General features: G+C 47.9%; 1 protein-coding gene across 1 annotated transcript in view; it reads left to right on the top strand.

The window, feature by feature from the left end:
- The first annotated feature begins 714 nt into the window (after window positions 1–714).
- FNDC1 (fibronectin type III domain containing 1) overlaps window positions 715–20,987 on the top strand; it is a 64,943-nt gene continuing 44,670 nt past the window's right edge. The window contains exon 1 of the mRNA XM_068676994.1: window positions 715–907. Within this exon, the coding sequence (XP_068533095.1) occupies window positions 823–907 (85 nt within the window). The 5' untranslated portion in view covers window positions 715–822. The remainder of the gene's footprint in view (window positions 908–20,987) is intronic.

The following is a 20,987-nucleotide window of genomic DNA, read 5'->3' as shown; positions in this document are numbered from 1 at the left end:
TGGCTCAGCCTTCTTGTCCAATATCTGCATCCTCTGCAATTTCCAAATGATCACCCTGTCCAACAACAACTTCTTCACCAGTAAAGGCTCTTGCTGCAGATTTTAGGCAGGATTTGGTATTCTGTGGTGCCAATGATCCCAAACTCTAATAGATCTTTTACTCAGTTATATTTGCTAAAAAATAGGACCCAAACATTCAGATCCATCTCTTGTTTTTCGTTTCCCTAGTTTCCATGTCTTGCTAGAGGAGGTTACCTTCTCCCAGGAACAGCTGGTGCCCCCGTGAGAACTGTATGCAGTCAGTGTTCAAGTCAGTCCCTGATTCCTAAACCAGAAAAGGTGTTTAAACTTAGCACTTTGGGTGCAGGTGGCATTTAACACACTAGGCTGGAAGCCAAGGGAGCCGGGGACTAACGGAGCAGTGATGCCCAGGCACCAGGGGCATCGTTCAGAGCAACGAGTTGAGCCCTGAAAAGCACGGAGAGCAAGAAGAGGAGCCCTGAAGCAGGTGCTCCGGGCGGCAGAGGCGCAGACCGAGCACAGACGGGAGCCGGCTCCCGAGCACCTGCCGCGGGCAGCGCTGCCGGCGGGGCCCCGGCGGCTCGGGGCAGGTGCTCGGGGACCGGCCGCGGGGCTGCGAGCGGGGGCGGGCCGGGGGGCCGGGGCCGTCGGGGGGCGGAGGGCAGGCGGCCGCCTCGGCGGGGCCGCCCCGCTGCAGTGTCCCGGCAGCCCGGGAGGAGGAGACGGCGGGGCGCGCAGCGAGCAGCGGGGCAGCCCCGCGGAGACGAACGGCAGCTCCGCGCCCCGCCGCTCCCCGGCCCCATGGCGGCGCCCCCCGCCGCCCCGCCGCCGCTCCCGCTGCTGCTGCTGCTGCTGCTGCTCGCCGCCCTGCCGCCCTCCGCCGCAGGTAGGCTGCAGCCCCCCGGGGATGGGGGAGCCGGGGACGGGGACCCGCTGCCGCTCGGAGGTGCGCTGCGGGAGGTGGAGGGGGGGGGTCTCCCCTCGTGCTTCCAGCCCCGGGGGTGCCCGCTGTTGTGGGGCCGGGTTATGAGCCCCGCTGACCGGGCTGAGCCCCCCGCAGACCGGGCTGAGCCCCGCAAACCGGGCTGAGCCCCTAACCGGGGGTGGGAGGGCAAAGGGGGCCCCCCGCTCCCCAGCCCCGCCGTCCGAGCCCCGCGCATCGCTCGCTCCAGGAGCTTTAGAGAGTCAAGGGCTGCTGTCAGGGGTTTCCCGGCTCTCCGAGTCCGATTTAAGGCGCTCTCGAGGTGGGGTCCGGGTGTGCGACTTCAGGTCTTCCCCGTCCCTTCCTGGGAAGAAGCGAGCAGCCGGGTCGCCGAAGCCCCCGCTTGCACCGCGGGCGATGCCGAGCCCCGGAGCTGCGGGAGCCTGTGCCCACGGGGCACGGCTGGTGGCAGGGCGCAGGGGGACGCAGCGGGGCTGTTCCAGCACCAGGCTTTTACCGCTGGGTCACGGTGACCGGGGCGGTATGGGGACACCCGCTCCCCCGCTCCAGATGTGGAGCCTGCAGGGTGAAGGTTGGCAGCATCTCGCCCCCGGCAGCCCTGGGCCAGGTGGCAGAGCCCAGACCTGATGTCACCCGGGTCAGCTAAATACATTGGGAGCGTCTGTTTGACCCGGACCAAGAGAAGGAAGGGTCCTTGCTGCAGGTTTGCAGACCCTGCTCAGCCTCTCTCTGTGGGGCGCCTGGATTGCGGGGCGCACGGCTGCAGTTTACAGGGGGCTGAGCGGGTGCCCCTATACCCAGGGTTGTCATCCCTGTGTGATGTGCTGTGCCCGTGCAGGATGAGCCTGGGATTGCTTCCCTGGGAGCGGGTTTGCAGTAGTGCTGCTTCGTGGCAGTGGGAGATGGATGGGGAAGGGGATCGGCTGACCCTGGGGCTGCCTTCTGGGGAGCCAGAGAAAGAGGGAAGGGAGCAGGGGAGGTGGCGTGCTGACAGCACGGGCAGCGTCCACGAGAAACATCATAGCCTGTGAGGGAAGGGGGTTAGCTGTTGAACACGGGCAGGCTTTCGCTTGTCTGACTGTAATGCCTAAAGTGATTCTAGGGGAGGCTGAAACTTTGCTGAAACTTTTGGATGGAACATCCACACAGTCTGTCTTCGTTTGCAGTCACACAGCAGTGTGCTGTAACGCCAAGCCAATTCCTGAGCGAACACAAATGTCTTGGCATGGTGCTGCATAAAGTGCTGCGTGCTCCCCGCTGCAGACCTCCAGAGCACACCAAAACATGCATGAGGGGATCACTGGGCTGCTGACCCCAGGGCAGCTGTGCGGGACACGGGTGTGGGCTGCATGGCTGCTCCTCATCCCTGGCAGCATGCAGGCCATGCAGAGCATGCACCACTTTCCTCCTGCCTGGAGAGCAAACTGCCCCAAGCAAGTGCAGCCTCAGACAGGAGGGCTGATGGGTCCTGTCCCGCAGGGTAAAACCCACTGCTGGGTGGTTTTGCTTCCCCTGGCCCTGCTCTCACATCTTCTAACTGCATTCTCGGTGATCCCTCCCTGTTCTCCTTTCCTTGCCTTGCCAGCCTCTGGGCTGTTGAGATGACCTGTCCCAAATTCTCTCAGCATTTTGGAGCCTTTGCCAGGGCTCCTTGTCCCTCCCTGGGGGACAGGGACTGCCTTGGCTCAGCAGAGGGGACTGCGACAAAGGAAGGGGAAGAGCCCTGCATTTTTTGTCTGTGGAAAGAAAGAAAAAAGATTTTGCCCTGCGAGGTCTGGCCGTGGACTGGTGCTATAATTGACTGTGCTTCTGTTCATCAAAATAGAAAGTCAGTGTGGAGCCTGAGCCCAGGCTTGCTGTGGGCAGGCTCTCGGGCCAAGGAAGCGACAGAGAAGGGTGTTGTGCTGGAGCCAGGTTAGGGGGAGATCCTGTCTGTGCACTGCCAAGAGAGATTTTTGTTGCCTGCTGCCAGATCCTGCATGTGGAAGGACGTCGAGCACATACTGACAGGCAGCTGATGGAAAGCTCTCTTGTAGAAGCTCTCCTTGGTTGCCTTTGTACACAGAATGTTTAAGCACCATCAGCAGGAGAAATCTGGGAGGGAATTAAGTAGAGGCTGGGCTCAGACTGAGAGCCTTGCTGACAGGAGATCCAACTCTCATTTTCCCTCCTTGTCCAGACTGCGTGACATAAACAGAGAAAGCCGTGGGGTCTCCAAGGGAACTTTCCACTTTATTTAGCTCTAAGGAATGTATCTTCTCAGTTATTTAGGACAATGCTGTAATGCTCTTAACTGTATAGCTCTGTACCAGTCTCTGGGCGTGTCAGAGGTATGAAAGCCCTTGTGCTGTCCAAGTCTGCAATTCCAGCTCTTCAGACAGCACGTGGACCAAGGTTGGCTTGGACATATGGTTAAGAAGATGCTTTCAGAAACTAGAGAAGCAAAATACAGGGGGCTGGATAGATCATGGAGAAAGAAAAGGAAAAGGAAAAAAAGGAAAAGGAAAAGGAAAAGGAAAAGGAAAAGGAAAAGGAAAAGGAAAAGGAAAAGGAAAAGGAAAAGGAAAAAGAAAAGGAAAAGGAAAAGGAAAAGGAAAAGGAAAAAGACATGGCATGCATTTTCTGGCCTGCAGAGGGAATGGGATCTTGTCCGTATGACCCAGCGCACTGAGTGAGCATTCATGTGTCCCAAAACTGTAGCTCCCCCCTTGGACACGTGCAGTGCCGAAGTGACGCTGACATTTCTCATGCAGGACACTGAACGGTCGATGTGGCTTCTGAGTCTCCAGGTACCTGGGGCAGGACTTCACGTCTGCTCCAAGTGGCATGTAGCTGTCTGCAGGTGCTGTGTTGTCTTCAGACCGATGAAGCGAAGCAGCGTTTTCACCAGGCTCAGTTTCTGGTGCTCTTCTAGGGCTAGTGTGTTCTGCAGCTGGCAGCTGGGTCCCTGTGTCACCCAGCCCTCCCCATCACAGGGGGAGCACCCAGGAGTGTGGCTTAGGTGGCACTGGGGTGTGCTGCCATCAGGTGTCGTGTCTCTTAAACTTACGCTGGTACGGGTCAGGTGTAGGTAGGAGTCCCGCTGTCCTCCCTGACAGGACCCTTTTCTTTACCAAGCCATGCTTGGTAGGCAGTGTGTGATGCCAAATACTCACAAACCTGCAGCCAAACCAGCGCCTTCTTTTTCCTAGCTTTGAAATATCAACATCCACTTACCCTGCTTGAGCCCCCTGTCTCTGTAAGTCACTATTCCTGGCTCCCCCTCACTTGCCCAAGCAAACCATCCATACCAGGATGACAATGACCTCCCGTTTTGTGCCCGGCTCCTGCAGGGTGTATGGAGAGTGAGCCGATGGTCACTGCGGCTCCCACAGACCTCGGAGGCACGGAGCAGGTGAAGCAGCCACTTCTTCACCAGGAAGGGTGCAGGTGTTTGGTTTCCTTCCCACTCATGCAGCTCGGCGCTGCTTTCTCCCTGCGCTGCATGCAAACCATGCTCCAGTGCAGCCTTGAGAGGGCACTCGTATCACTGCAGACACAGCACGGGGCCGGCTCCCTTCGGCAGGTACCAGCCCCAATCTCTCCTGGCACATCCCCGCTTGTCTTCTCCATCGTGCAGCGCTGGGAGGCAGCGGCTGTATTGCCTTTCTTCCTTCGAGTGCAGCCGACGCTTGGTTTGCTTGGAGCAGGGAGGGCTTTGGGGCCAGCCGTCTGTATTTTGGCTACATCTGTACTGTAGCTTCCGAGGAGAAGCATGGTTCAAGTGTTCAGGGCAGTAAGGGAGCAACTGGATGGTTCTCTGCTCTGTATGAGCAATACAAAGCCTTTGAACTTGGGTTTACACTTCCCTATATATTTGCTATATTTCGCTTGCTCTGATGCGTGGTTGGCTCCAAAAGCCTACAGTCTGTGTTGAATGTTCACAGGCTGCAGTGCCAAAAATAATCACTGCCAGGATCAAGACAGTGGCTTAAAAAGCCCAAGATTTAAAAGATGAGAAGGGCTGAGATGTTTTGCTGTGCTGTCTGTTCTCTGGGACATTCATTCCTAAGCTTTCCTCCGTGCCCCGGACATCTAGGGGTCCATAGGGCTGGGATGGTTTGGCCTGCGTCCCCACTGCCCAGCCCTCCTCCAAAGGGGCATTTACACCATCGAGGGGTTTTGGGGCAGACTGTGTGTCTGTCTGTCTGGGCTCCTGAAGCTCTGATCCCAGCTCCCAGATTTTTTCCTAGCTGCTGGCAGTGGCAGCGCCTGTCGGCAGCACCTCCTTAGTAGGATTCATTTCCTCTGGGGATGCACAGGCACCTGGAAAGTGTCAGGTTTCCCTGGTAAACTTGAGAGAAGCCTGGAATGAAAGGGAGCCGCGGACCACACGCTTGAGCGCTTAACTGCTATGCTGGTAGCAGAGTTAACAAGGGCAACATCAAAGGGGGGTTTCACGGTGCCTCCTCCTTGCATGGTCTTGGCCAGCGTGGCGAGAGGGGAGGTTGTGCTGACAGCTGCTGTGTCTCCTGTCACCAGCAGGACCTGTGTGGGCATCTCCCTGCCCTCCACCTCCTCGTTCCCTCCACCTCCTCTGTGCTGGGGGGTGCTTTTCTCTCTGGTACACACCTCTCTTTGGACCTCTCCTTCCTCATCCTTCTCTCCCAAGGCAGGCAGCTGCTGGCTTTCTGACATACACAGCTTGACTGACTGATTCCTCTTCCACGAATTCCTAGGTCTGCTCTCTGGGATATAACGCAGGGCCTTCTCTCCTCTACCTCTCAGAGGTTCTGTAAGCGTGTGCTCAGGGTTGAGCATGTTTCATACTGTTCACAGTAGTGTGTGGGGCAGTGCCGTGGCTTGCTTTGGGGATAATTACCATGTCAGTGGCTACGGTACTCCAGCATTTATGTAGCAGCAGCAGGACATAAACAGCTACCACAAATGAAGGGAAATGATCCGTAAAATCCAGAGCCTGTGGGATGCCTGTTGGCCCTGTTTTTTTCCTGGATTTCCTGGTTCTCCAAGTCTTGTGCCAAAGGAACCTAAGCAACCTTCAGTGTCTCTGAAATTGGTCTGTATATGTGGCTGCATTTCACTGCAGGGCTTACGTTTGGCAGAGTTGGTCTGCATTTGGAGCAGATAGCCCTAAGTAGTGGAGAAATGGAGTTGAAAGAATGACATCAGTCATGTATAAATTATATCCTAAACAGAGAAGTTTTCCTAAACTAAAGAAATATTAGTTACATCAGAAGAAATACCGAAATTGTGTAGTAAGGAAGTCACTCCAAGCTTCTCCTTGCTCTGGAAGAAAACCTGAAATGTGCATCCAAACCAAACTACGTACCTGTTAGAAGGTGGCTGGGAGAAGTGCACATTTTACATCACTACTCTTTGAGGCGTAACTTGATCATCAAATCTACTCTTCATTAAACAGAGAAAATTACCCTTTGAGGACTGTGGAGTGTGTTCCTCTCTCATTGTTCCAGCACAGCTATTTCACTCTTATTCAGTCATCAAGTCCTTTTGGGCATCTCACGTCAGTCCCTGTTCCAGCAAATCTTTCCGACTGTTGTATTCTTTTGGCGTTAAACTGATTATTTTTCCACTGGAGGAGTCAGTCCTTCTTAATATATATGTCTTCTGTGAAGTAAGAGGCAACTATTCAAATGGTTATTTGTCGTCATGTTTACTACATACTTGGCTGCAGTGTTTTTGGCTGAAATTCTTTTTTGGAAGAAAGGGCAGAAATCCTGGAGCTGGAATGTTGGTTTTCCCATTCGTTTGTCTCAGAAAGGGAGGGGGGAAAAAAAAAAGAAAGACAAACATAAGAGAAAGTAAATTAGCCACATAATTTCTGTGGGTATTCTGTAACAAAGTGCTTCATCACTCTGGACAGACAGATGGAAGGCCAGTTTTAGATGCTGCTGTTCCTGCTGGATAGTGTCTTGCTTCACGTGGCAGCCCCACTGAAATCCATCACAGCTCCAGAATCAGGCCCGTGAACAACCAAGCTGAGCTTTCACATAGTCTAAATGTCTTTCCCTTTTGTCACCTTTTGAAGCCGTGCCGAGTTTGGTGACATAATAGTGCAGCTTTTAGCGCTGGATCCTTTGCAGATGGCCCCTCAGCTCATGCACAGAGGGGACGTAGCAGCTTGAAGCCGGCTTGGCAGAGGGCTTGCAGCACTTTGCAGGAGTAGGTGCTCTGGGTTTTGTGTTTGCAGTGCTATGATCTGTGTCAGCCAAGCTTTGCATCAGCTTCTCTCATAGCTGTGTCCTCAGCTTGATGTTTCTGGTCTCCCAAAATAAATGTATTATAAACAATTTAAGAGCGAATGGCAGTGATAGAAAGGCTCCATCTGGTTTGGCTGGACTGGGACTTTAATGTGATTTTGAGTTGCATGTGTTTTTAATACACATATTTGGTAAGTGTCTGAGGTCTCATTACCGGGAAGGTGGGCTGGGGATCAGAAGACCCGGTTCCATTTGTAGTTAGAGACAAACTTCCAGTGACATCTCACCTTTCCGCAGCTCCATTTCCCCTGTTGTAAAGGCATTCAGAATGCTTTTTCCACATTGCGGTGCCTGAGTACTGCCCAGCCTAAGCCACTGGTCTCTTCCACTTGAGGCTCTCCCTGTCCTCTGAGGGCAGCTGTACTGTACAAAGGTGCAGGACGATAAATTCATCTCAGTGGTCAGGTCATGTTTCTCTGGTCAAAGGCTGTGAGTGCAGATTTGGAGAGCCTGAAAATGCAGAGTAGCCCAGCCCTTCTGCTTTCCAGTCTTCCCAGTCAGTAAACTTCAGGGTCGGCTTGGGACTGTTTAGAAAGTGATTCTTAGTTCCTGTTTTTTGCTGACTTAATTTGTTAAATTTGCAAGTGAAATGATTTACAGTTGATCTAGATACTTTCTGTGCTGTAGGATCTAGGATTCTAGGGGCACCTGGAAGTGTCTGGTGCATACAGGCACAGGAGAAGTAGGTCAGTTCCCTCAGGAAAGACCAGAAAATGAAACGCAACAGAAAAATAAGCTCCTCTGTGAGTGCACAGCTAAAGCAATGAAAACCTAGAAAGTGTGAACTCGAAACAGCGGTGTTAGCAAGCCAAATACTCTTGTGAGACGTGTGAGACGATGTAGTGTTTTGCTCGCAATGCGGTGACCACCACGGCAGGCTCTGGGCTCCTGCTGTTCGCTCCTCTTGGCTGCCACCACTCCAGGCAGTGCTGCCAGAGCCTGGGTGCCTGCTCCAGGCTGCTGCTGGGCCCACTGCTCAGCAAGCATGGCCGGCGTCCTGGTGACGGCCCTTCTGGAGCAGCATGACAGCCATTTACTGCCACCAGATGCCTGAGACCACCTGATGGCCTGAGCCACCCTGTAGGAGCTCAGGCCCAGCCTGTCAAGTGCCATGCCCTTAGTTGTGCTGGCTGCTGAGTGCCTGGCAACTCTGTAAATGTACTCATTTTCCTCTGTAAAACCAGCTGTTTAGATCCCTCTCAGGGAGGGAAGCTGAGTGGTATGGGACACTGCGGGGTCCTGCTCACCTTTGGGACCACACCATGCAGGCCGGGCTGGAAACCTGCAGCTCATGTTGGGAGGTCTAAATGGGAATGAGAGAGAAATCTTGGAGGGGTGGAGATGGACTTCAGACTGCTGCTTTAGCAAAGTTAAAAGAGAAATGGCTTTGTATTTTTTTATGTCTTTTCTTGGGACAAGGATTTTGGGGTGGTTGTTCTTAAGGGAGCCTCGTTGGCCTGTGGTCAGAGAGCATAGTGGGGAAGCAGGAAGGCAGTTCCTAACTTAGGGTGTATGATGGATATAGGTGTCCTGGGCAAGACCATGAGGTAGTCTGAGTACGTTAAGGTCTCAGGATAGTGGGAGATCTGTGTGATTTTAAGAATATACAGAGCTGGCACCGTGGAGAAACAGCCTTAGTGGGAGCACTGCAGGACACTTGTCATGTTCAAGTGTGAGACTTTTTCTTTTTTTTTTTTTCACAACAAAATGTTTGGCATTGGCACTAACATTTGCATTCTGATAGCTTTTGTAATGCTGGCTCCCTTTTTATTTAGTAATTTTCTCCTTCAGGACTCCTGGTTGTCAGTTCCTGGAGTTGCTTATCATTAGATGGATTTAGTTTGGGATTGCTTGTCTGCCAGAGCAGAGAATATCCTGGGTGTGAGGATGGCTCTGGGCTGGGCTTCCCACAGGGCTTTGTGTTAAAAAGGCTGGCAATATCTTCAGGTGCAGGCAGACAACACTTTCCATTGTGCACACAAACATCTCCATGATACGCAGTCATATACAAACCATGGGCTTGCTTTTGGGCATCCAAAAGTAAGGATGTGCGTGCAGTGGAGAGAGCTGAAGTGAGAGCTCAGATGATTGAAGGACCCCAGGTTCTGACGGGGGCAAGCATCCAAGTAGCTGATGAGTTAGTATGGTCCTTCTGAAAGAGGGGTTGCTTTAGGAGAAGGGTGATTCATTTTGGCATGTTGCCACCACTCAACCTGCTGCTTTCCTTGGGGAGAAGGAAGATTTTTCCTAAGACTGGAGGCTGTGGAATAAGTTGCTTATAATTGCAGTAAGGATGTCAGAAACAGACCCCAATCAAAATGTAACAGCCTCCGTGAAAGCAGTGATAGGGTTTGCAAGATTTTTGGCAATGACAAACGACCTATTTGGTTCTTACAGCAAGAGAGGCCTCCTGAAAATATGTAACTTGAGATGCTTGTGCTGTATAAATATTTTGGGGCTTTATGTATTTATTTTAACTTCTATTTCTACAAGCATTCCCTGTAAAAATGGAGAGAGCAAATATTAGAACTTTGAAATGTCTGCAGGAGCTTTTGAGTATTTTGGGGTATCTTTGTATGGAAGGAAATCACTGTGTTTCAGGAAGCTTTGCTACTTTAATGAAATGTTTTTGATTCTAAATGGTAGCAGATGGCCAATCGAGAATATGGTAGCAAATTGCTTAAGCTGCTTGTAGAGCAGCTCAAACTTCTTTGCCTTGCCAGTAGTGACCAGCCTTGGTTAGAGGGACCAAAGCTAGGGCTTTGTCTTTGCTGGCACTGCAGGGCTGCTGCCCCAGTGTTGGCCGTACAGAACATCTATATCCAGGCTGCCTGTAACAAAGCTGAAAACATCTACTTGCATGATGGGTAGGTCTAGTTGAAGCCCTGTGATGGTAGAAGTTGTTCCTGTCATGGAAACAAAGGTTGATTTTGAGCAAGAGCTCATTATAGGAGCTGGCCAGTGCTGGTGAAAGGATGTTCAGAGCTCGCAAGCAGTAGGCAATGCCAGGTGGGTGCTTTGGTATTCGAACATTTCACTGCCTCTAAACTGTTGTGGTGCCAGCTCGGTGTCAGAGGTCACCTAGCTACATGTGGGGAGCAATTCTCAAGGCTGTGCTCATCTGAGCTGGGTTTCAAGAGCTGCTTTTCAAGGTGAAATCTCTGTGCCTCATATTTTCCCTTATGGCATGCAGGTGGTACCTAGCACAAGGATGGTCCCACTCCTGTGGGCTCTGTTTTGTGCTGGAACAGGCAGCAAATGCAAGACAAAGCTTCTTGGACTCTCAGACTGAGAGTTGGCTTGAGAGCTCTATGCCATTGATTGTCCCTTTCTTTTTTTCCTTTTTTTTTTTTTTTTTAAAACAAAACAAAACGCAAAAATCCAACTCTCAAAACCAAATGGATTGACTTGGATTTACATTCCACTGATACCAGATTTGTTGGCACAAATAACAATGATCATAAAAGCTCTGGTATTAGTAAAACCGTGTTTCCTGTTACTGGTTCCTATCCATTGGAAGAAAAAGGCAGGGTTGTTGAGTTTGTTGTTATTGAATTGGCTTTTTTTTTTTTTTTCTTCAATTCTGGCCACCAGAGCTGTGTTCTCACTGTGCCTGTGCCAGACCCAAGCCTGGTGACAATGCTAGATCAGCAATTGTGTCGCTCCTTTACATAGCAGAGCGCAACAAAATGCTTTTGCCTTTCCAAACAATACAATTGTGAGTCTTCAGCTGTGGACTGGGCAGGACTTTTATTTTTCTAGTTCGATGGTAGGGTTAGGTATTAGGTAAGAGTAGGTACTAACTGCCATTTTTTCTGAATTTTTTTCCCCTTTTCCCCCACTCCTTTTGTTCTGTTTTTCTCTCCCCATATTATGGGTTAGATTGTCCTGCCTCAGGGTGATTTTATTTTACTAGCAATGACCATAGTACTCCTGGAAGACCACAGTCAACATTCACAAACTAAAATTGAGATCAAAGAGCAGGTTCTGCCACTATCACTCATGCTTATCAAGTCGTACTCTCTTAGTAGTACTCCCCTGGAGTTAATGCTGGTACGTGCAACTGGAAACATAGTAAGACTGTGGAGAGATAATAAAATCTGACTCCAAATATATGCTTAAAAAAAAAAAAAAAAAAAGTTAATAGTGCAGAGCTCTGTGGTTAATTCTCTACTGAAATATTTAAAAATCCCTGTATCTTTGGGAAGTCTCTAACCTCACTGGGAAGGCTGATTAGTATGCTAAAAGCCAACATCTGCCCTACTTCCCTTCCAATCAGTGTGGCCAGTGGCTGTTATTCTGAGGACAATGGTAGGAAATCGTGCTGTAGGCAAGATCTTGCTGGATGTGGGGACATTATTAGAGCCACCGCATTGCTGTGCTTGGGATACAGTGATGCTGTCACAGCTCCCTGTCCTGGAAATAGAAAACAGCTGATGCTCGTTGGCAGACCTGCTGGTGGTGATTGCTGCAATGAATGGAGAGGACTTACTTCATTATAAAAGCAAATACAATAAAAGATTTTATAAAGGGCATTAATGGCAGGAAAAATACATCTTCTATCCTGTCTCCCTGATTTTTTTTTTTCTTTGCAGTATCAGGATTATCTTTCCCTTCACTCCTCCGTCCAAATCTCCTACTTTGTGTTCAAACATGGATGCATTAGTAATGGCAGACAGCAGTCCATGCACGTTGGTAATGAACTGGTCTGCAAAAATGGCCTCGTTAGATATTTGTGTATTCAGTGGCAGATATTCCTGGCCAAACTGAGGGATTTGGCAATGGATTCTCTTTTACAAACCTACAGAGATGTAAAGGCACCTTTTCAATACATTCAGCTGCTTTTCAAGGTTATTAATTGGGTAAAATCTTTGCTGACCATCCCAGCTAATAGCTTTCAGACCACAATGTGTACACTGACATGTGATTTGCCTTGGTTGTGCTTGCTCGGGTATGATAGCACCTACTACCTATAATGGTACCCATAGGACTACGGATAAAGAAATGTGGAATACAGCCACATTTGCATGAAGACATTGCTTTGGACTGACTGAAGAGGTTTTCTTTCTGAAAATGAAATGAAGTAAGAAGGTTGTTTATAAGGAAGGAAAAGCTGTGCCTATCCATTTCTTTTGAGTCCAACCTTGCGGAAATCTCCTAAAAGGGGTGATAACATTATTCTGTGTTTTGTCTTGGTTTTGAACTTTGGGAGACTTGGATTGTGTGCAGCCAGCTTCCCTTTCCAGGGTACAAAGCTATGTATGTATTTTTTGAAAGACATTTTACGATAAATAATGTGGAATAAAGTTATTTAGAACAGTCAAGGCTGGTGTTATTTCAAGACATAAAGTATGAACAGTAATATATTACAGGTAAGTAAGTAAATAATATTTTAGTGCTTTTTTTTTCTCTCTTGGGTTTTTTTTTTTTCTTTTTCTTTTAGTGAGGAGGAAGAAGCAGATTTGACTGTGTTATTTTAGCATGTACTTTTTCAAATCCCTCTGAAGAAACGTAATCTCTGAGAGCTGCTAATGAAAGAACAGAGACTAATGCTGAGCCAGTGCTTTGTTCTTAGCAAACTCGTGCTTTGGGAAACTCAAACCTTTTCTGATTTATGGAAGGTTTTCAATGTGAAATATAAATGGAGAGATTTAACTTATTTTCCTTCAGTGCATGATGAAGCCTGAATTCCTACTTTCTGACTTTGTGAGTCTGAGGAATTTTTGGCAGTTTCTAGTGGAAAGTTAAAAGTGCTCTTCAACTGGAGATGGAATGGAAAAAGCTTTACATAAACATGTGAATCTCTGGTAGATTATAAAATCTGTGCTACTTTACAGGGTAAAGGAGCAGGTTTACGATATACTGAGGTGGTTTTAGAGAGAGGAGTAAACCAACCTCCATCCCTCCCCACCACCACTATGTAACTACTCCAGAGCTCTTAGGAGGAAGATTTGGTGAAGTCTGTGATGCACATAAAGGAATGAAACAAAACCAGAGCCATACCACCCAAATTGCCAAGACTTTGGATCCAAAGATGATTTTTGCTTCTGAAGTGTGTCACTGATTTTTTATTTTTTTTTGTCAAAATTCCAGATAGATACCTAAAGAACAGTTGAAGCTATGAGGTTTTGGCTAGTTATGGCTAGGTTAATACTTTGTACTTCTTCCACGATTGACTAAGGTGGTGTTAAAATGTCAAAGATGAATTGTATTTTTTTTGAGCAACTTTAGAGAATGGTGCATGAAGGTGGCTGAGAGATGTAAGTTGCTGCTCTCCCACACCCCCACCCCAAATCCTGCACTCCCAAATCTGTACAAAGAAGGGCAACGTTTGACTCCTGCTTTGGGGATCTGCCATAAAACATCCCAGCATCCAAGACCTGGGGAAGGCTTGGAAGGAAATAAGGTGTTTGAATAAGAGTATTTCATTGAATGAAACTAGGCGTAGGAAGTGTGTAATATGAACTACGCATATAAAGCTTTGTGCTTTATGGCTGTGGGTAACCACTGCTTGGTGGGGTTGGAGTGAAAGCTGGTGCAGATAGAGAACTGTGTTGCCTGCTGTGAATTTCCATGAGCCATATCCATATCTCCCATCAGAATTATGCATAATGTTTTCTTCAGACATTGAATCCACATGTCTGCATGGCCACATTTTTTACTCAATTGCCCCTGTAACGTGCCACTGATTTTAATGAGATTGCGCTGATGTGAAAGCAAAGCAATGGAGTGGAGATTTAGGTTCATAAGAAGTGATCCAGGTGCACAGCATAACAATGCTGCTACGGTTTAGTTGGCCTCCTAATGGGCAGTGCAGTTTTAGTAGGTGTGTTTTCCTCCCTGGAGATCAATGGCCATGCCTGCAGGCAGCAGGACACAGATTTGGCTGGCAAGAGCACATGCTCTAGCTCTGACTTATGTCCCCTGCCAACCCACTTCAAAGCTAGCTCAGGGATGCAGGGAGGGGAAGCAGGGGTGAAGGGTATGCATGACAGCCTGGAAACAATACTCTCTCTTTCTTGCTACCTGGCATCCTTGTAGGCCCACCTAGAGAGGCTCACCTGCAAGCTGTCTGGATGGAAGTGAGGACAAATGTGGGCATCACATCACTCACTGAAGCCTGCCCAGGACCCACGTCCAGGCTGGGCAGAACAGCATCATGCTGGAGAGAGGCATCTGAGTGTTTCTGAGCCTGCCTGGGCCCAGGTGGACCTGTGTGGGCATCAGCTGGGGGTGCAGAAGTGCCAATTTCGCAGAAGTGAAATTATGTCACAGGAGTGTCAGCTGTTAGCGCAGGAGTCAATATATTTTAAAATAAAGAGAAAATCCATTGTGGTGCAAGATTTGTGTTATCTTAGTGGTTTCTTTTCCTGTTGTTGCAGATGAAATTGCCAGGCCGTTAGAGCAGGAGGAGGGTATTGCTGCTTATCACTGGTTGTGCAGCCAAAATCCTGCCTGGGATCCCAGGGGCACAGCCAGCAGCCCCACAGATCCAGGGAGCCTTTTCTTCCTCTGCCCCTGCAGCACATAGCTGACATGAGCCACTGACTTCTTGCTGGCTGAAGTGGCCCAATGCACTCAGAGAGAAGTGCAAAGTGGGCTTAAAGCCACTTTCTCTCCACTCAGGAAAGTGCTGCCTCTTGTGATACTATTGGACTTCTTTAGTACCAAGTACACTGTTTATCCAGGGCCAACACAGTTAAAGACACCAGGATTTTTAGAGATGGCTGTGAGAAGGGTGCAAGGATTGTGTATGCATACAGACAAAACAGGGATGGCCCAGGAGAGACGTGGCTTGCACATATCTAGCACTGCTTGGCAGATTGCTATTCCATAGTGTCCATCTCTTCTCTTCAATGGATAGCATGTTTTCAACGCTTTATTTGATATCAGGACATATGTAAAAAAAAAAAAAAAAAAAAAAAAAAAGTAAAGACAGGTAACCATGATTTAAAAGAGGAGACTAACCAAGCAGTAGGCCTTGAGTCAGATAGGCATACTCTTTATTTTCCTGACAGAGTTTTGAGATTCCTCATTTCAGACTGTCAGGAACACATAAGTTAACTCACTGTCACTTCTGAGTAAACAAGGAATGTGAGTATGAAAGCCATGATAAATCAAAGGTGTAAATAATGTGGAGACTAGAGTCATGTGTGCAGTGTAGAATGACACAGGCTTTGAAGAAGCTGATTTTGTTCCAGAAAATGTCTTGCTGTTGCATGAGGAGCTTGGTGTGGATTCATGTCCTGTTTTTTTCAGGCACGTCTCCTGGCTGTCACTGAATTTCTGACAAGAGCTAGGGAAAAGCCTATGAAAGGATTATCTAGAAGAAAACAAGCTATATAATCTTTATCCTGTGCATCTGTCGTGCTTGTGGTTGCCGTTACAGACCTCACTACTTGGAGTACCCTTAGGCTCTGATTTATCTTACAGGGCTTAAGATGTAAGTTGGTATTTGTGCTCTTTCTGCAGTTGGATGCCCATTGAGGCCTAGGAACGTGAATTTCATGCCCACTAGGATGGGTCTGAGAGTCATGGGGGCCCCCAGATGAAACAGCCAGGAGTCCTGCAGGGCAATGCAGGGTCATCATGAAGAGACTTCAGGTGCATGGTAGGGGAGAAGAACAAAACTCCCTCCTTCTGGAAAGGGAGGGATGGGCAACTGCAATGATGTGCACGGGGGAATCAGTTGGGATTGATGGCTTTATCAGGCCCATTTACAGCTCATGCCATTGCTGTTTATCATTTTAATGATGTACATGAAATGGATTGTCTTTGCCTTTAAAATTGTTTTTCTTTTAATCCATGAGTTCCCCTTTTCATAAAACTAATTTCCTGTGACCAGCATGATAAGGGAGAGGTCCTCACTGAAGTCAGGGAATTTTGAGTCAAACCTGGAGTACCAAAGAGGCCAGAAGCCCCTTTCTCCCTTCTGTTTTAAACCATGGAAAAGGTTAGACAAAGTCTATCACAAAAAAAAAACATAAAATAACACCAATGTGAGCTAGGCAGCAGGTGGCGGAGATGCATCCAGGCAAAGGGATGGCTCAAGTGGCAGATTTAAAAGCCGCTTTCCAATGCTGCTTTTGAAGTAGCTAGTTTTAAAAACACTTCTGAAGTGGGTCTGCCAAATGTTCAGCTTTTTCCATTTTTTGTTTATAAGGGAATTGAGAATAATTAAAGTTTTTATGACGTACATTCATCTGTAAACGTCGCTCCATTTTCTCTTAGCAATTTAAGCTTTTATTGTAGATGGGGTACAGTGCTACATACTGTACCTGGTTTTATAGTCTATGCTATATCTATCTCCATCGTACGCAGCATCTTATGCCTGGAAATTTTCAGTAGGCCTGCTGCTGGAATGGGTCTCGTGTTTTATGCTCCCAGGAAAGGCTGCTAAGCCGAGCAGTTGGCTGTAGTTCTCCAGGAGCTGAAGCAGTGGCCTGATGTAAACCACATGCTCCGGAGCCCAGGCAGCGCACTTTGTGTCGGTAGCAGCAGGGAGCCCCAAGGCCTGAGCCGTGCAGCCAGCAGAGCTCAGGACCCTCCTGCTCAGCTTTACTGGGCTGTCTGGGTGGGGGGTTGTGTCTTCTCCATGGACAGGCCTCCTCCTCTCCCTCCAGAGTAGAAGCAGATTTCAGAATGATCTGGGGATGACGTGCTACCAAGGTCTCAGCTCAGTGAGCACCAAAGAGATTTGGATGAAGTCTTGAGACAAAGAATTCAAGTGTGTGCCATGAGGGGAATTTTTCTTCAGTCAAATTTCAGTCCCCAGGTGTTCTCACCTGCTGACTGTCATGTTTTTAACCCATTGTCACACTGGATGTTTGTGGGACATTATCATTCCTTTTGCAATTTTCATTCTGCACATAAATAGAGGTGGTCTTTAATCCATCCCCGTGTTTCTGTGCTTGGTGCACCATAGGTTTTATCTTCGGGTCTTGGTAGGCAAACAAACCCTTCCCAAAGGGCATGCTCCAGATGGCCACACTGATGCAAATGAAGCTTTCCCATCTTCTGTGATGACAGTTCAAACCAACTGGTCAGACCTACCTATCTGTGAAACTTGTTGTCAGGAGATAATAGGGAATCAAACAGTTGAACAAGAAAGGTATTTTTGCATCAGTTAAAAAAAAAAAAAAAGTAAAAAAAAATCTAAGGAATGGAGTGTATTGTATGGAGTAGAGGACTGCTGATAACTCCTCAGAAAATACCTGGGTTCAATAGGAAGTGACCTTAGCAGAAGTTTTGCAAGTGTTCCTCAAGAGGAATCCCAGCAGCAACTTGGCATTTCATTTTTGAAGACAGCACTTAATGTCTCAGTCCCTACGTGCAGTGATGTTTTTCCTTTTTTTCTGGCTCTAAGGTCATTTATTTTCAATCTCTTATCATCTTTGTAACTGTCCTCTTGAGCTTCCTTTGTGGGCCTGTATCTTTCTTACAATGTAGTCACTGGCTATGGAGCGCAGTTCTTATAGCAGCAAGGTTTCATTGCACTGTAGAGTAGAATAATCTCCAGATAATACATCCAGAATTATATAGATTTCTTTTTATGATATTGTGTTTTTATTTTAGCTAATCTGTGAACAGTTCTCAAATGCTGGTGCTGCTGCTCTGCATGGTATTCGCCATTTCATGTTTACTTCTTTGTGGTGTATTTTTTTAAAATCTTCCAAAGCGTTTGTTCTAAGTTTTGTCTATGGATCACAGATATATCCATGTATATATAACCATAGGGAAATGTTAAACTCGCAAGCACACAAGTACTGCTAGAACGTCTCTATTATTGTATTGTGTATTTCATTCTTCATGAATGTTAGAGTTAAAAGCCTTAAATTGAGGAAACTCCAAGTTAAAGTTGCGGTCTTGTCAGCGTGACAGTGGTGAAGTGTGTCCCAGAGGAGCTGGGAGTGTTGAGTCCTCAGCCTGCATTAGAGACCAGCCTAACACCGTTCCCACAGCAGAGCTGGAGGAGGTCTGCTCGCATGGTCACTTAGTTCAGTAAAAAGTCAGCCGAGAGTAAACGTTAAATTGTTGATATGACTTATGGACCTGGCTCTTTTTCGTAGTCTGGAATAGTATTTGGGATCATTTTTGCTGGAAGATACTATCATAGTAAAAGTATGTACATTTGTATTTGTCATTTTGGATTCCTTGGGAAAGTCAGGAATGAAGCTGTCATCTGTACAGATGTCATGGTGTCCCGCGGAGCTGTACTGCTCATAGATCTCCTGCCTTGTCCTCCAAACTTACCGATGGAGAGCCAAGAAGAGAATGTCTCTTTTTAGCCCATATCTTTGATAAAGGAGATGTGAAGCTTGCAGATCAGGACGCAGACTAGTAGTGAGTTTGAACATGATTGCTGTGCTGTGCATGGGATAAATGGAGGAAATGGCCTCGGTCAGGGTGTGGGAGGGGGATCCAGGATGGAAAGCATTTTGAAATAAACTTGTTGTGGCCCTTCACTCCTTGTGCTGGTGAGGGGTGGTCCTGCTGCCTGCCCCCCTGGTCTGTGCAGGGTGGCTCAGCCTGGTGGCAAGGGGTGGAAAACACCCCGTGTGGATGCCTGCAGACCGAGGCAGGGTTATGGTGTGCTCTCACAGCCCCTGCAGGATGCTGGGGGTTTTGCTGGAGGGAGCTGGCCTTGGTGGTTTGGTCACTGGAGACACCTCAATGGGAGGTGTCCAGCAGGTGTGAAGGAGGAGGGTGACCCAGGTTTGGAGTGTTCCCTTCAAAGAGCACGGGCACAGAAGAAAAATTGTGTCGGCTTCAGTGGGAGCATGCGAAGCCTTCAGTAACTCAGCATTGGTTGTTCTTAAGTCATAATGTATGGGTTAAACAGGCAGAAGTGTGTTGCTGAGTCTGCAAAGTGCCCTGGTCCTGCTGTACACAGCATTCAGAGGGCTCTTCAAAGGGAGCACTGGAAACTTCTGTTAGCACTGTCAGTTGAAAGAATGTCCCCCGGATGCCAGGTAACTTCTCTACAGAGGTATAATGAGCAGCGTTGCATAAATCAGACACTACCGTTGGATACTGGTCCTCCGCCCCAAAATCCTTGGTGGAGCCCGATGAATTATGGCACACTTTCCTTTGTGCAGGAACTTGAGCGTTCCAGTCCCTGCTTTCTGTGGCCAAGCAGAAGTGTGTGGGAATGTGCCGAATGATTTTTCTGCGAGAAACAAAAGGATTTACGTGTCATTTGCCTCCACCGCTTTAACTGATCGGCTTGCTTCCAGGAGGAGATCTGAGCTGAGCGTGTGAATTAGCGGCACTGAAAAGCCAATCAGTCCATGCAGGAACAAGGTTGACAGTGCCTTTTAAAATGCTACCTACCCACTAAACCTGAGGCTGGATTTAGTCTCCCATTTCAGTCCTACCTTCTCTGATCAGGTGCTTGCACTTCCACATGCATTAAGCGCCTCAATGCTGCAAAGAGCCCTGCTAGAGTTAGTGCCATGTCCCGTGCCATGGCTGATCTGAAATAAGTCAAGTCCGGGGTCTTCCGCGGCTGGAGCAGGCAGCATATCACGGTTCAGAGGGCCACATCAGCACTGCCTGAGCTGGCTCGCCAGCTGCAGGAAATATCTTTGCAGAGTGAACTCTTCTTAGGATGGACTCGATCCAGAACCTCGTTGAAGCCGGTGGAATTGCTCCCATTTTCTCAAAGGAACTTGGATCAAGCTATCAGCTAAAAAAATAATAAAAGAAAAAAAAAAGTAAAAATCCATTAACGTTTTGCCAAAGTGACATGGTGCATTAATTTTTGGGTGGAAAACAAATATCCTCTTGTGGTATTTTGTCTGTCCTCTTTCTTCTTTGCTCTTCTGCTGATGTGGCTTTGGGATAGCTGTGTGAAGATAGGTAACAGTGAGTATGTGAAAGCAGGGAACAAAGCAGCCACCCCTGCATGAGTTGCTGGATGAGGAAGGTGGGCTGTGCTTTCCAATGTGCCTCTCGGTGATGGTAAAATGCCATTTTTCTTTTGCTGCTCATGAATAACAACTGGATGGAAAGCCTTGAGCTGCGCAAAGGATTGCAGCGCTCTTTAGAGGCCTGGCTCTGATAGAAAAGCTCTGCTTTCTCCCTTTGCAGTTGCACTTCTTCATAATCTATTTCAAATTGGGTGAAAAAATAAAATGGTGTATCAAAATTGTCCCAACCCTTAAACCCAAAGTATTAAGTGGTTTACCTGCTAGAAAACTACAGAGAGATACATGGAAAATGATGCCCATTGTGGGCATGAAGACATGACAGGTGATCATTTTTGCAAGCAATAAATTCTTTTCCTAGCAAAGATCTGGCTGTGATAGGGGCCTTGGTCCACACAAGGATTTCCTTCCCAGTTGGCATTCCTGATCTTGTCTAATGTCATAATTTGATCACTTTCTGACAAAACTGGCTCTCTCTTCAAGCTGTTACTTTGCCAATGGTGGGTCACTGTGCTTAGCCTCTCAGACTAATGCCTGAAATTAAAAGAGAGGTTGGTAGATGTTTATAGACTATATGAATATCGTCTACCAACTGTTTGCCGAATATGTGTCCTCTCTCCAGCAGAACACTTTTTATAGATCCAGTTTTCCAGTCCTGAAATAATGGCACATGGAAGCAAAATGCAGAGAAGTTCTTGCTGACTCGGGAAGGCAAGAGCAAACATTCAATACCTAGATTTGTGGTGGCAAATTGACAGTGTGTGTGTGGCCTCAGATTTCAACTACTTTTTACATTCATATCCTAATAGGTTTGAA

This window comes from Anas acuta, chromosome 3 (genome assembly GCF_963932015.1).
Source record: "Anas acuta chromosome 3, bAnaAcu1.1, whole genome shotgun sequence".
In the NCBI taxonomy this organism is placed as follows: Eukaryota; Metazoa; Chordata; class Aves; order Anseriformes; family Anatidae; genus Anas; species Anas acuta.
This window is presented reverse-complemented; position numbering and strand designations above follow the sequence as displayed.